This window comes from Penicillium coprophilum, assembly GCF_028826855.1.
Source record: "Penicillium coprophilum strain IBT 35676 chromosome Unknown utg000002l_segment0_segment1, whole genome shotgun sequence".
Taxonomy (NCBI): Eukaryota; Fungi; Ascomycota; class Eurotiomycetes; order Eurotiales; family Aspergillaceae; genus Penicillium; species Penicillium coprophilum.
The window spans coordinates 5716069-5731469 of NW_026622722.1; the positions used below are offsets into that span (position 1 = coordinate 5716069).

Sequence of the window (15401 nt, forward strand, 5' to 3'; positions counted from 1 at the left end):
ATGACGCTAACAATCTTCAATGGCTACGAGCGCACGATGGAGCGTCGTATGCAGTCTAATCGTATTCAAAATCAATCTGCTGTCACCCAAATCAGCCACTCCTAACGCCAACAGGCCAATCAATAGCGAATACTCCAATTGTAACATTGTCTCCTGAACAACGTTGATACAGATCCTACGCTGGCCATTGTGGCTTATCGATTTTAGTTGCAGGGCTCGAATTAACTGCCGCTTTTTTTTCCTTTTCTTTTAATTTATACAGAATCCATCGAGGATAATAGCGGAGGACAAAGAAATCACATGCCAGAGCTATGAAAATGAACGAGCAGGATTTTTACCATTTGAAAATCATTCTCTTGCGACCCAAGTTGTGGATCCAAACCCCCAAAATAATACTAGAGAAGCATATACACAGTGCTTGATGGTAGGATGTATGACTTCGTGGTCTAAGGTCAATGCCAAAAAGAGAAAAGAGACTCGCATTGACTAAAAAGGATCGATGCTTCACCTCGCGTTTCTGGGCTGCCATAGCTTGAACTAGCTTTTGACTCATTGGAAACTTCTACCAAATCACTTTGGCTCATCACTCAAAATCAGGCTGCAATATCATGGTTGTGGGCTTCACGATAACCATGAACTTCCATGTAGTCCATTATTGCGCTCTGCGCATGATGTTAGTGATGCTTAATTCGAATCGCTTGTAGGGTTGAAAGAAAAACAAAAACGGAAAGGAAGCTCTCACCTTGCTCACACAAACGTGAGGAATACCTGCCCCATCCGTCTGGAATCGGCTTCCATCCTTCTCTGTTCTTGGCCATTCGAGAGACATGTCGCCAGAGCATTCGAACGCTTGCCTCAGATAATCAAAACAATGACCTGTATGCTCGGAGGCAAGCTGTCGCTCTGCTGCCTCTTTTATTACTGAATGGTCATCTGTCTGAAGACCCATTACCAACTTATAATAATCTCGACGAATGACAGCGAGGCAATGAATTTGATGAAACATTGAGACACCATATATCTCTCCAGTCTCCTTTTGGACACCTGGTTCCAGGCCGTATTTGGCGCCGTTCTCGACGTAGATATATCCTCGTCCGTCCTATCTTATCAGAAAATTGCCAATGAATACGGAATCTGTGTACAACATACAGGCAAGAGCTTATTCCATGCTATATCGTTCTCTGGATTTGGCGGGTCGACAAAGGTTTGATTCCATTCAAAATATCGAATCTCTTTGGGGACTATAGACTGGTCAGTTCATTGTTCTCTCAAATGAAGTTTCTTTTCAAGACAGACAAGATGGCACTGGTGTCTTAAGAAGGGAGTTTTGCGGCCTCGAAGAGCACATATTCCACCCCAGGAATGTGAAAAATAGCATCGCCAGAGCAATTCCCGTGCTGATGATGGCAGCAGCACATACGACTTTGAACCGAGCGGAGCCACCAAATCGCAAATTGTTTGTTTTTGTAGAGGCTTCTCTCGAGGGCTTAGAAGAGTCTAAGACTTCAGGATCGTTGGAGCTCAAGATGGAGTATTCTTGTTCTGTCTTGAATTTACCTCCAATGAGGTATCTTATGTCTAGACCCATATTGGATGTCTACCGGAGTGACTGAAGAAGTAAAGATAAGAAGTGTTGCTGGAGGATTGATGGGAAGTCGGTTGATGGAGGTGATGAATGAGGAGGGAAAGAGACCACTATCTCATCAGCTATAGAACTACTGATTCGGCCCCGCCGAGGCCGTGAAATTTCGCTCAGGCTAATCCTTAATGCAGCATTGTCCCAAGCAAGCAGCTAATATTTCTCACGGCCTTCTAGCTTGCTCATCCGAAGCCGCTCTCTTGTGTATCTTCTATACCCAAATGTACTAAAATAGCTGCATAATTAATTACAAGTGGAAATCCTTCGGAAAATAAATGCAGGGGGTCGGTTGCAGTATAACCCTTGCCACGCTAATCTCGTTGACTCCCCGAGGCTGCAGTCATCATGCATCAACCTCGGAGGTTTTCCGCGCCTATCTACAAGACACAATTTATCTCGATGTCTCGCGGCATGAGCGGGGTAGTCTTGAGATGAAGGGAAAAAAAATCTCACAGTCAGTCTCCCTTTCACTTGCCGAGAAGTCAGCCTTTTCAAATTTTTATCTCTATTCGCATTCTTACCGAAGTATGCATCTTGGATGCACAACATGACACATCCACAAAGTGAATTGATGGAGGAGAGGCCCTTCCTCCCAACGAGATCAAATTCGCTATCAGTAGACGAAGAAAGCGAATTTGCTGAAAAGCATATTCGTTCGCCAAAGAGGAGCCCCTACGAGCAATGTTTGCCATGGCTCATCCAACTTTTTGTCTTTACCGTTTATACAACAATCTTCTTTCTTTTCTGGGACCGTTCACAATCTCGTTGTTCAGAGGCAGATGCATCCAAATTCGCCCCAGCTTATAGTGAGTATGATATCGTTCGTCCGCCTAATTGCTGCTGACACCTGAACTTAGGCCCAGCATCAAAGGCACTCAAGTGGGAACTGAGAACCTTTCAAAATCAGCTGGAGATAACGAATCCGTTCAAAGGACCACCCAGACCGGAATTAGAGGAGGCATGGAATAAGCTTCTCCATCCGTCTGCTGCCATTCTCGTGGATAAGGAATCACTGGACAGAATCAATCGCACTTCTGTTGAGCTTCGAGATGGATCGGGGTATATGGCTGCCTTGGACGTATATCATCAGCTACATTGCTTGGTACGTATCCAATATAGCATGCATAGTTGAAATCGGCTTCCGCTAATAAAGATATCCTACAGAGATGGGTGCGCAGGTACATTCACCAAGACCACTACAACTCCACCGAGGAAAATCTAGGCCAGCATATTGGTAAGTCCTGCCACCATCATTCATTTTGTGCAAGCTAATTTCTTCAAAGACCACTGTTTGGATGGCTTACGGCAGTATGTGATGTGCAACGCGGATTTGTCTATTAACACTTTTGACTGGATCCCAAATTATCCCAAGCCGTGGCCAAATTTCGAGGTCGTGCATAAGTGTGCGAATTGGGAGTCTATCGAGGAATGGGTTTTGGCGAACAGTTTCGATGGATTCGATCCTGATTTGATCCGTCATCCAGATTATCACCCTGAACTACGTAAGAAACATATAATATCTTGAAACGCAAAGACCGGTGTGATGCTAACTGATCTTTTCAATTCCAGCAAGTCCATTCAATTACACTGTCAGTGGGAACTCACCCTGATAGCATACACTTTATGGTAAGCGTCTGAGCCTAGGATGTAGTTTTTCTTTTCAGGAAAGCAAGTTGATTTTCTACTTGCAAGAGAAAGAATTCTATCACAATAGCTACGGTAGTCTTCAATCCAATAAAACCTTTCACAAGCGTAGCCCTTTCCCCGTTTTCCTTTTCTTTCTCTTCCTTGTGGGTATCAGCAACTTTCTGCTCCTCCCTACGTTCTCCTGTGAAATGAGCCTGCCATGAGGGAACACGTTTTCAGTGTCAAAATCTAGGAACTTCTAATGAAGATAGTACGGGATTCAATTAGGCCACCCGCACAGCTCTCTCAGTTCTCTTGCTTGCTATCGAACAGATGTCATCTCAAGCCTCTATCTAGAGTCTACTTCAAGGAAATAGTTGACTCCCGTAGGTGTCTCAAAGGAGACGCTCAATGATATGACACGTTGCAGGCGGCACGTCCATTTCCGGCACCTGCAATGATAGTAAGCAAAAAACACCGATTGGTTTTAGATCAAGTGAGATGAAAGGATATTTGCCGGAGCCCGACGGTCATTGAGCTTTTCCTGGCCCCCAGGTAGTATTCAAACTGCATTAGGCACTGCATTAGATTGCGCTTTAGTAGATTCTGTGTGTCTCTTGGTCTTTGATAACGTTTCTCAACTCGGCAAAGCATCTCCGAGGGCCACAAGAAGAAACGCGTATGGGAAAAATACGTATGGTATTCCTAGCCTACGTATTCAAAGACGGAATCAATCAAATGCGACAGTATGCGGTACAAATCATCAAGAGTGGCGTAGAGAGAGAGTGAGATGGAAGCGGGGTGAGCAGTGAGTCTAGAGAGGGATGCTGAACAGTCAATTCAACAAGGCATATTCACTAAGGACCAGTCGGCTGTATACAACCTTGATTATCTATAAAAGCCAATTCAATTCCCGTTCCAAGTCCATGCCAACCTTCACGACTCTGCCAGCCCCTTTCCAACCGACTTACTCACTCGAATACTCGAACCTCAATTCCAAAGTCTTCACAACATCTGACAAGATGCGTTTTGCCTACCTTCTGTTGGCCTTGCCATACTTGTGCCTTGCCGCGCCCATTAGCGGTACTGGATTCTACATTGTGGGCTACAGATTCAGACGCTAACTTTCATCCTAGATTACGCTTCTATTGATGCCCGCGGGAATGGCTGTGCACGCGGTATTGACAGCGCTGATTGTGGAGGACATCAAGCTTACAAGCGAGAGGAGCTTGATGCCCGCGGAAATGGTTGCGCGCGGGGTGTTGACAGTGCCGAATGTGGAGGACACCAGGCTTACAAGCGAGAGGAGCTTGATGCCCGCGGAAATGGCTGCGCGCGGGGTGTCGACAGTGCTGAATGTGGAGGACACCAAGCTTACAAGCGAGAGGAGCTTGATGCCCGCGGAAATGGTTGCGCGCGGGGTGTCGACAGTGCTGAATGTGGAGGACACCAGGCTTATTGAATGGAAAATCAGCTAAGATGTTAATCGTGCATACTTGCAACGATATCAAGCATTGGCTTTTCATGACTCATAACGATTATGATAGGCCCAGAGAGCCCATGCTTTGGATAGTCACTTTTGATGTCATGAATTCACATCTGTTGCTATTTTGTCATCTTGACTGCGTTTGCAATCTAGAAGGGCTCAATATCAATCTTGCCACTTCATATATTGCATATATGGATAGACTAAGGATAGTTACGTCTGATCCAAGTAATATTACAAAACTCCATACTTGTTGTCATTAGCTACTAGGCCTCGATTGGTTCTCCGAGGAAGTTATTGGGAGCGCACAGAACCTCGTTTCTAGTTTCTTCGCAGGCTAGAAAATATGGTGGCAAAAAAAAAAAAAACAATGGATATGGCACCCCTAGGCTCGAGGTCCATACAATAAGCTTAGTACTAAGTTTTGTGTGTGGTCTATTGGTAAAATACGCTGTATTTTTCCTGAAATATGGCATACAAGAGTAGGCGGCCGCTTATGCTGCCTTATGTGATGTCTTACCAGACTCTTAATTGGACTTTTAAGTCTTTTTAGGTGTTTTTCTGAGATATCTGTAAGATAGTTTAGATTTCCCCCTTTCAAGTCTTATATGTAGAGGGCAGAAAAAGGCGGAAAAGGCATACTTTGTGCACGAGGCTTTTCTATGTATAATCGTGCCTTGGGTGGTGGATTAATTAACAGGGGCACAGCGATGAGTCCAATATAAAGAGGTAGAAGAATGAAAATTTGAGAGTCTTTTATGTTGGGAGCATTGAAGGGACTCAAAGGAGGTTATATGACGGTGTATCTGGGAGCTAAGCCCAAAGAGGTAAGGCTAGGCCAATACCGTAACTCACATAGTATAGTGTATAGGATTGCAGTAGCCTAGGCTAGGATTGCTAGAAAACATACAAATGTTCACACTGGCCATAGATAGTGCTCGGAGTCATCGTTTCTCATATCATAGACGATGAATTTCAAACAGCTCTTGACCTTGTCCTGCACAAAGGATCTTGTTGAAATATACTAGGTCCATATAAGTTACAAGTCTACTCGTCCACCTCAATGGATCACCAGGTTGATATTATTCTCATGTTGACGCCTCCGAATTGAGCTGCGATGTTACAACTAGATGCTTCAGATACACAATATCAACAAATTTTTTCCAGCGCAACAACGAAGGGATTGTATAGCACATTGTCATATATGGATTTGAGCATGATCAGCGTGGCATCAAAAGTGGCTGATTGCGACAACGGTACATTCATGTTGTTATTCCTTGCTTGGTTTTTTTTTATCGCTTATCTGCTTGGTCTCTATTTTTATTTTCTCAATTCAGAGAAGGCTGTATTAGCAAAAAGAAAATATGTGACCTAACCTTTTTACTTCAATCAGTTATACAATGAATTGTGGATATAGCATGGAAAATAAGACAAATGGAATCGGGATAAGATGATGTACGCCCCTAAGCGCCAGAAGGGTATGTGAGAACAATTCCATGGGAGAAAAATATTGACTTCGTTAGCACGACAAGAGCGGGTCCTAACAAGGAATGGCCAATGAGTCCCTTTTTGTAAAATGAAGACTGTGGACCATCCTTGTTCAGCAGTATATCCCTTGTCCAGAGAGATCTGGGGCATTTGTGGAGCCTGCGTGAGCAGAAGTAAAAGAAATGACGAAGAATTAAAAGAAGCGAGACCAGATGACGTTAGATAGAAAATTCCCTGTAACGCCAGGCATAGGACGTTAACGGCAAGAGAAAATAGGGAATGTTTTCCGATCGTGAATGTTCAGTGGGAATTCAAAAATCCCTTCAACTGTGGCGATGTACCTGTAAAAGTTAGTCTAATTCCGCAAAGTTACTGTATTGTACACTCACAATGTGCGGCCATCGGCGCCCCAGCCAACTCCAGCAGTGGAATCTGGCTCCTCGGCGCCGGTGCCATGCATTGAATTTCGATCAGGGAGATCATTGATTATATTTCTAATCCAGCGGGGAGAATGTGTCTGTTCAAATCCGAGGAGGTGTTGGCGATGTCGTTGTTCCCTTTCAAAAGAGCGGTTATGTACCTCATTAGCAATCTGGCGCTGATTCCGAAGCCTCTCAGCAGCGACATTTGCACGAATCTCATATGTGGTGAGGCGGGAGCTGTCGTTTCTTCTCTCCGCTCCGGTTTGTGGTCGTTCGACGCGCCGGGGAATGGAGCTTGGCTGTTGGGATCGGTGGTTCAAGCCATGGATGTCTAGACTTGGATTCGAAGCTCCAGTCTGTTGATTTGATACGCTAGTTTCGTGGTTGATCGGTTCAGGGTCCGTGCCAGCCCGAGAGATAATTTCTGACCTGAGGGGTGTGAGCTCTGAGTGCGAGGTCGAATAACTGAGGGTGATGCCCGATTGGCGATCATGATGAGGTGGCGTCGCTTCCGTAGGTCGACTTCCTTGAGATACCACCACCGAGCTTTGGCGTCTTGGGTTCGTTAGAGTGCGGCCCAGATTACTATCGCGGGAGACATCAGAAGAATCATAGCGACGCAGGGGTGAAGTAGGACGATGAGTGCGAGTGGCACCATCTGTGGAACCGTGATTTTGCGGGCGAGCCACTGGTTGAGGTTGAAGGCTTGCCCTGGCCGGGCGCTCCGGTCGTTCAGTAAGCCCTTCTTCCAGCCGCGACGTCCAGCGTGCCGTGTTCAGAAATTCCATGATCAACCTTTCTCTCTCGGTAAGATCTTGAATCAAAGACTCTCGCAGAGACGACCGCTCCGTTTGCTCTCCATTCTGCTCAGGTAAAAGATCCTCGTTGTCGAGTCGCGTTCGTGGTGTCGCCTCCAGGACATCCCCGCTCACGGGGTGTCGTTCGAAGTTCTCTGTCGAAAGGTCCGTGTAGACTTCCTGTAATTGCGGGTCATTAGAATCTAAATGGAGGATTTGCCTGCGCATAAAATTTTGGCGAACATCAGCCACGCCGGCTCTGCCGTGGCCCTCCAGCCATACAAGAAGGTCCCATGGCTCAGGGGAAAATATCATGCAACGAACAGCACCACCCTCAGCGCATGATCTTGACGTCGGGAATTGACAAAGAATAGCGGCATCATCCGAGTCGCCAAGGTTGTTGCAGACAGACTCGACATCGATGACCGTGATGATTCCAGATTGGGATCCGATGGCGCACAAGCGACTGGATGGCGAGAAAGCGACAGTGAAGCAGCACGCATCATCCGCCCGCAGCCCAATGTTCATCGCCAGGCGATTGACAAGCTCCCATTCCCACCCCGTGAGTTTCTGTCCAGACTCTGTTATCCCAGATGATTCTAAATCACGAGTAATTTCATAGAAATAGGCATGATTCTCATCCCCTACGGCCGTGAGAAATTTAGAATCCGGGGAAATTGTCGCATAGTTCATACAAGTCGGATGATGAAGAACCTTAATGACTTTCGCACGAGTCAGCGAATACACCGTGACTGTCCGATCATTATTGCTATTCAAATAATTAGCATGGTGAGAAGACAGCCATTTCCGACTTGCGCGCACCTCAAAACCACGATATCTTCATCCGCGAACTCCTCGCTACCACCATGGAAACGATGGATAGCCACTGAATTGACAATACTTCCACCGAATCGATGAAGCTCTACTTCGGGGGATGATCTGCTGCTTCGATAACGGGTTGACGCAGAATCGGCATTCGAATCGCCCGGCGAAGCCATTGACGGTGGATCAAGATCGAGCGGGAGCGCACTATCCACATCGGCCTGGAAGGGCGCATCGTCATGGAATTGCATTCCGCGATCACCGATGTGAATGAAAGCACATTCGCCATTCTCTGGGCCTCCCACTACTATCCAACCATGTCCAGCGACTAGACAACGCGGCTCAAATGGGATCACAGCTACACTTTCGCGCTTTTGTGCCGATATTTGTATTGAGTACACGATTCTCTCGACGACAACATAAATGTGATCGGGATCAGCAGTACTAATATAATTGCGAAGCTGCGAGTGACTGAAACCAAAGGTTTGGGTTAGGTTGCGCACGGAAGATAAGGAAGATAAGTTGATCAACGAACAAGTTGGGGATCTTGAACGGGAAGAAGCGTCGCTTGGTCGGGAGGATGAGAGCCTCGGTTGGGCGATGTCTAAGACCACATTAGAGCTATTTCCGATAGTATGCTGCACCAGACTCACAGATTCGAATCCGAGGTCATGGTGGATAGAGCTAAGCCAGAGATGACATTGTTCGAGCGGGGAAGTTCGAAGAGAGAAACGGGAGCTCCCCGTTGGAGTAGAGCAACTTGACAGGTAGGGACAATGTTTTCTTTTGTTCGTGGGGAAAAAAAATATTACTTTGATTAGTCTGTGCTCTCTATCTCTCTCTCTCTCTCTCTGCAGTTCAAAGTGTAACTGGGTGCTTTTCATGGATGACGTAAGATCTGGGACTGGGACAAAAAGCCGGGGAACTGCAAATTCCAACGAATGCGGTTTTGTGACTGTCACCCCGGAACCGGCCTTGATCATTCATGATGATGCATTACACTGTTTATGGATTTTGGATTCTGAATCTGGATTCGATAGACTCCATAGTGGTATTCGCCATGCCAGTCCCGAAATGTCCCCAGTCAAGTCCTCACTTCCAATAATCTGGGCCAAGACTTATTTTCCCTCCTAAAGTACTTCGTACATGGATTGTCATTGATCATCTTGATCCAGGCTGTCTTTTAGGTCTATTCTCAATCTTGTCTCAAGTTCGGCCAAGCCAACAGCGAAGGGGAGTTTGCCGACCAAGTCACACGACACGTTGAGGGTATGACTGGTTCACCCACTGGAGATACACAATTGTCGCAACTGAATTGAGGAAGAAATGCTTATTACGACAGCTCTTTTACATGTCTCTTTGTATAAAAACATAACAAGACACCAGATTGTACATATGGACCTCGGGAGTAGCTCGGAGCTAAGGTTTTCGAGTCTTTGCCACATCGGAATGATGTGCCATTGAACTGCCACCTCAATACGGAGTACTCCGTACTTACTACATGATATACAATATACAGTGGAATTCCCTTTTATTTATCCCTATCTGTCTCAGTATCTACCATAAAATCTTAGCTCTCTGGTGTATCTCCTATCTGAATGTATGCCAGCCTATCCCATCCATAAGCTAGTGTATACCCGTATATGGCAACAAGGCGGTGAGCTCGGTTACCTAGGAGGCTGTCGACGGCAACCTGGAAGCTCCCACCCTGATTGGTCAGATCCCGTGATTCTACCAAGTTCGACGGGCCGAAGCTCTCCGTGCAATTTCTATTCCCTTTTCCCCTTCTTTTCGATTCCATCTCTCCATCTCCATCTCTTCCATCCCTTCTGTCCTTTTTAAACTCCACGATTGAGTCGTTGGAGTGTCTCTTTTTTCTCTTTTATTAATTAATTTATCACAATGCTTCCTCGCACAATTACTCGCGCAGTAAGCTTCACCTTCCCGAGAAAAAAAAATCTACGCGTCGCACGTCACTGACTCAGTTTTCACAGCTCCCGCGCGCTGCTTTCGCTCGCACTCCTGCCTCCAGACTCCCTGCCTCATTCCGGAGATGGAACTCCACAGAGGGTGGTGAGGAGAAGGTAAAGGGCCAGGTCATCGGTATTGATCTCGGTAAGTACTGACGCAAGATCAAATCGACATTTCACCTTGACAGAATTCTAACATGATACTTTACAGGTACCACCAACTCTGCCGTCGCTGTTATGGAGGGCAAGGCCGCTAAGATTATTGAGAACGCCGAAGGTACGTTTCTAAGATTTCAATTCCTGCGGGAAAGGTGGTCGGAGTAGCTTTTGAGCTCGAATCAGAAGACTTTCCACCCCCAGTCTGATAGGCTTGAATGAAATTGAAAACTAACCCAATCTTTCAATAGGTGCTCGCACTACTCCCTCTGTCGTTGGTTTCGCCCAGGATGGCGAGCGCTTGGTCGGTATTGCCGCTAAGCGTCAAGCCGTTGTCAACCCCGAGAACACTCTATTCGCTACCAAGCGTCTGATCGGTCGCAAGTACACCGACGGTGAGGTTCAGCGTGATATTAAGGAGGTTCCCTACAAGATCGTCCAGCACACCAACGGTGACGCCTGGGTTGAGGCCCGTGGCCAGAAGTACTCTCCTTCCCAGGTTGGTGGCTTCATTCTCAACAAGATGAAGGAGACCGCCGAGGCCTACCTCGGCAAGCCGGTTAAGAACGCCGTTGTTACCGTGCCCGCCTACTTCAACGACTCTCAGCGTCAGGCTACCAAGGATGCTGGTCAGATTGCCGGCCTGAACGTTCTCCGTGTCGTGAACGAGCCTACCGCTGCTGCTCTTGCCTACGGTATGGAGAAGGAGGCTGACCGTGTCGTTGCTGTCTACGATCTCGGTGGTGGTACCTTCGATATCTCCGTCCTTGAGATCCAGAAGGGCGTCTTCGAGGTCAAGTCCACCAATGGTGACACTCACCTCGGTGGTGAGGATTTCGATATCCACCTCGTCCGCAACATCGTTGCCGAGTTCAAGAAGGAGACCGGTGTCGACCTTACCGGTGACCGTATGGCCATTCAGCGTATCCGTGAGGCCGCCGAGAAGGCCAAGATCGAGCTGTCCTCGTCCCTCCAGACTGAGATCAGTCTTCCCTTCATCACCGCCGGCGCCAGCGGAGCCCTGCACATCACCCAAAAGATGACTCGCTCTCAGCTCGAGGCTTTGGTTGACCCCCTTATCTCCCGCACCACTGAGCCCGTCCGCAAGGCCCTGAAGGACGCCAACCTCCAGTCTGGTGACATCCAGGACATCATCCTGGTCGGTGGTATGACCCGTATGCCCAAGGTCACTGAGTCCGTCAAGTCCATCTTTGGCCGTGAGCCCTCCAAGTCCGTCAACCCTGACGAGGCTGTTGCCATCGGTGCCGCCATTCAGGGTGCCGTCCTGGCTGGTGAGGTTACTGACGTCCTCCTGCTCGATGTCACTCCTCTTTCCCTCGGTATCGAGACCCTCGGCGGTGTCTTCACCCGTCTGATCAACCGCAACACTACCATCCCCACCAAGAAGTCTCAGACCTTCTCCACCGCTGCTGACATGCAGACCGCTGTCGAGATCAAGGTCTACCAGGGTGAGCGTGAGCTCGTCCGTGACAACAAGATGTTGGGCAACTTCCAGCTTGTTGGCATCCCCCCCGCTCACCGTGGTGTTCCCCAGATTGAGGTCACCTTTGACATTGACGCTGACTCCATTGTTCACGTCAACGCCAAGGACAAGTCCACCAACAAGGACCAGTCTATCACCATTGCCTCCGGCTCCGGTCTTTCTGATGCCGAGATCCAGTCCATGGTTGAGGAGTCCGAGAAGTACGCTGAGACCGATAAGGAGCGCAAGGCCGCCATTGAGGCTGCCAACCGCGCTGACAGTGTCCTGAACGATACTGAGAAGGCCCTTAAGGACTTCGAGGACCGTCTTGACAAGGCTGAGGCTGATGCTATCAAGGAGAAGATCGCCACCCTCCGTGAGTTCGTTGTCAAGAGCCAGTCTGGCGAGAGCACCACCACTGCTGAGGAGCTCAAGGAGAAGGTCGACGACCTCCAGACCGCCAGTTTGACCCTCTTCGACAAGATGCACAAGGCCAACAACGAGCAGCAGCAGCAGCAGCAGCAGGGTGGTGAGCAGCAGGGCGAGAACAAGCAGTAAATGCTTTTCCCTTTATAACTGCCACACCTGAACCGTAAATGGTTCCTGTATTTTTCTATCAATTTCCTTTTTCTTTTTCCTTTTGTGTTCAGAGACTCCCTGATTTTGCATCTCCTTTCCTCGCATTTTACCTGTACACATACTTTCAAGGCCCCTTTTTACTCTTTCGCGTTTTCCGGTGTATCGGTGTTTAACTACCACACCCATGTATGATCCTATATTCTTTTCTCTTCTGCCCTCGTGCCACTATTCGGGTTAATCGCCTGGAAGTGATCATGCCGGGATTGTCTACAGTTGTATTTAATGACATTACGGCAGGGGGGCCACAAAAAAGGATGTGGTAGGCTTTGGCTTTCATGGGCATGTGACAATAGAAATCGGACAATTCTCCTCTCGCTTCACAGTCATTTTCTCCCAACCTCCAACTGTAGGATTCAGTTGAATCAACATTAGTGTGCATGTCTGCGTATGTACGGAGTACTCCGTACGTTTGACCTACCTGCCAGTGACATGGGCAGTTGGAATTTACTGGCTGACGGATGCAGCCGTAATTGCTTCTGGGCTTATCAGCTTCACTTTCTACATGTACATATATGAATGGAGTAGGTAGGTACTTGGTACCGCCCAATCCAGACTTCATAGGCACAGAGGCAAACAACACACAGCTCAAATCAACTGCTACATGATACGCTTTCTAGCTTTGCAGCATGCAACCCGTTTCCACAAACACCCTGCATATGGCATTGCAATGTGGTGTTAGTGATCATAACAGCACCAGAGAATCTATTCGTCCGCTTCTACGGCCTCCTTGATAACGTAGGACTCTATAAAACTGATCCATTTGGCTACATGTGCTAGAAGGGATGGTGCATTTCCAATAAAACTACGATGTCTTCATTGGTCCTTTCGAATCTCATTCCCCTTCCCCATGTATTGGCTAGAAATGGGGGGTTTTTTTGAAAAAAAAGGCTGGTAAAAAGGCATTGAACGTACAGACGCCTATTTTATGCCGTCGTATATCCAGGAATATGACAACCAATGGAAGCCATTGTGGCTAAGCCAACCATTCGGATGTATGTACATAGGCGGTGGTAGCAGTGGCTATTATTACCCGAAATACGGACTACATTTGAACGCGTTGAATAACAAACATATTACTGGACTCCGAGTGTCATGTCCACCGCAAAGTCAAATATCTGGAGTAATGACAACGATGATAGGCCGGAATCTCCCAACTGGCGCACGGGTTGTTGACCCTTGGTCCCGCCAGAGCACACGTTGAGCCAGTCACCTGAAACTGTATGGCTTTCAATCGCACCAATCTATTAATCGAAATCTGGCGTCTGCGCCTCCACTTTGCTCCCATCGTACAAGGTTTAACTGCAGTCCGTTTGGTTGGACCAATCGACTCTATAGTGTTCTCATCCTTGCATCATCCACAAAGAAACAAGGCAAATTCACTAGGAGTGAATTATAAGAATTGGGCGAGAGGGGCTAGACATTGAAGGAGGTATGAGAGGGGATAGTAGAGCGTAGCCATGGACACTGCACCTCGATTTAGGTAAAAGGTAGATTTCTGCAAGCTTCTACTATGTGGCTTGTGTTCGGTTGTGTTGAACAATGCTGAATCCTACAATTGTCCTCGATACCCTGTATATTACATCTCCATAGGAGCCGGAATGAAAACAAGATTTGGCCGTACATTCAAAACACGAGAACAGCAACTTCTTGCCATCAGGCCAATCTGGACTCGAGCCGATAGAACGAAGCAACTGTGCAGGCTTTCCCTGCAGCGGTGCGGTCAAGCAGCAAATCATTCTTGTACACAGTAGTTGGGCTGCCACAGTGGGTCCTTTGCAATGATGTTTGTAAACAAGAATTATTTCTAATTAAGATCGTGTACGTACTCCATAGGCTTTGATTTTAATATAGAATTGCACTAGACAGGGGGACAAGTGTGGTCTTAATTTACTATCAATGCCGGCAATAGATTGGATATATACAATAAGTGTATGGTTAAATTAAGTCCCGGTCCAAGTCCGTCGAAAATTTTCAAACTACCTTCTCTGTCTCGCCCATTCGTCGATCATTTCTTGTGTGAGACCAGCTGCCTTAGCGTGCCCCTAGTACGCATGATTATTTCCATTTCCCCACTTGACATGTGTGTTCTTGTTTATTTATCATTTATTTTTTTTTCTGAAGAGGCTTCTCCCTTTTTGCCGTTGCTTGCCTTTACAAGCTAAGCCCTGGCGTTCACTGCAGCCCCATAATGATGCGATAATAAGTCAGTTGAGCAGGAAATCCAGACAAGACCCATATTCTGGTTACAATTTGGGGGCCCTAAATATGTGGGTAGAGTTTTCCTTGATTCCTCGATCCCCTGAGAAGATTACATAGCATGTATTTGTTATTGTCCTCCATATGGAGTATTCCATCCTCCGTACGGAGAGGTGTGTTGTACGGCGATACACAAATCAAATAAATTGATGCCACCAGACAATAATATGTGGAGAGGCCATCAAGTACTCCATCTACTCCGTACTCCGGCCGCTGTTGACATTTTCAATGTTCTTCCCGCTTCTATGGCTACCATGGAACTTCTCAGGAACAAGTATTACATAATGATCTCCCAGATGTCCACGGGTATCCTTGGCAGTAATGGGAGTAGATCTGTTGCTTATTATTGGATAGGGGCAAATTCAATCACGGAGGCTCTCATTCGACTATCGAATTTAGCTTTCCAAGGGTTTTCGGGTGTATACCTAGGTATACCATGAAAAATAGGATTCAGGCGATTCCTACTTTTCTCCGGGGAAGCTCAAATCCAAAAAGGTCATCCTACAGGACGGAGTAGAGATCTAAGACAAAAAAAATCGAGATTGGAACAAAATCCAATCTGACAAGAAAATTTTAGACTTGTCATGTTCGATGTCAAGTGACCAATTTTGTATGGA

The 15401-nt window shown here is 47.0% G+C and overlaps 5 protein-coding genes across 5 annotated transcripts; 3 read left to right on the plus strand and 2 right to left on the minus strand.

The window, feature by feature from the left end:
• Positions 1-593: 593 nt before the first annotated feature.
• N7500_004226 (uncharacterized protein) lies at positions 594-1588 on the minus strand (the record flags this gene model as incomplete). The annotated part of the gene is made up of 4 exons (XM_056675372.1): positions 594-662; positions 743-1099; positions 1150-1241; positions 1297-1588. The coding sequence occupies 4 exons, from the start codon at positions 1586-1588 to the stop codon at positions 594-596; spliced, it is 810 nt and encodes a 269-aa protein (XP_056535897.1).
• A 622-nt stretch (positions 1589-2210) lies between these two features.
• N7500_004227 (oxidase ustYa family protein) lies at positions 2211-3249 on the plus strand (the record flags this gene model as incomplete). Its single annotated transcript, XM_056675373.1, has 5 exons — positions 2211-2445; positions 2497-2741; positions 2804-2873; positions 2923-3141; positions 3209-3249. 5 exons carry the CDS (start codon positions 2211-2213, stop codon positions 3247-3249), a joined length of 810 nt encoding a protein of 269 aa, XP_056535898.1.
• A 1038-nt stretch (positions 3250-4287) lies between these two features.
• Positions 4288-4727, plus strand: N7500_004228 (uncharacterized protein; the record flags this gene model as incomplete). Its single annotated transcript, XM_056675374.1, has 2 exons — positions 4288-4348; positions 4402-4727. The coding sequence occupies 2 exons, from the start codon at positions 4288-4290 to the stop codon at positions 4725-4727; spliced, it is 387 nt and encodes a 128-aa protein (XP_056535899.1).
• A 1768-nt stretch (positions 4728-6495) lies between these two features.
• N7500_004229 (uncharacterized protein) lies at positions 6496-8953 on the minus strand (the record flags this gene model as incomplete). The annotated part of the gene is made up of 5 exons (XM_056675375.1): positions 6496-6580; positions 6629-8227; positions 8281-8751; positions 8816-8884; positions 8934-8953. The coding sequence occupies 5 exons, from the start codon at positions 8951-8953 to the stop codon at positions 6496-6498; spliced, it is 2244 nt and encodes a 747-aa protein (XP_056535900.1).
• A 1229-nt stretch (positions 8954-10182) lies between these two features.
• On the plus strand, positions 10183-12447 carry N7500_004230 (Hsp70 family protein; the record flags this gene model as incomplete). Its single annotated transcript, XM_056675376.1, has 4 exons — positions 10183-10209; positions 10275-10395; positions 10462-10527; positions 10658-12447. 4 exons carry the CDS (start codon positions 10183-10185, stop codon positions 12445-12447), a joined length of 2004 nt encoding a protein of 667 aa, XP_056535901.1.
• Between the last annotated feature and the right edge of the window lie 2954 nt (positions 12448-15401).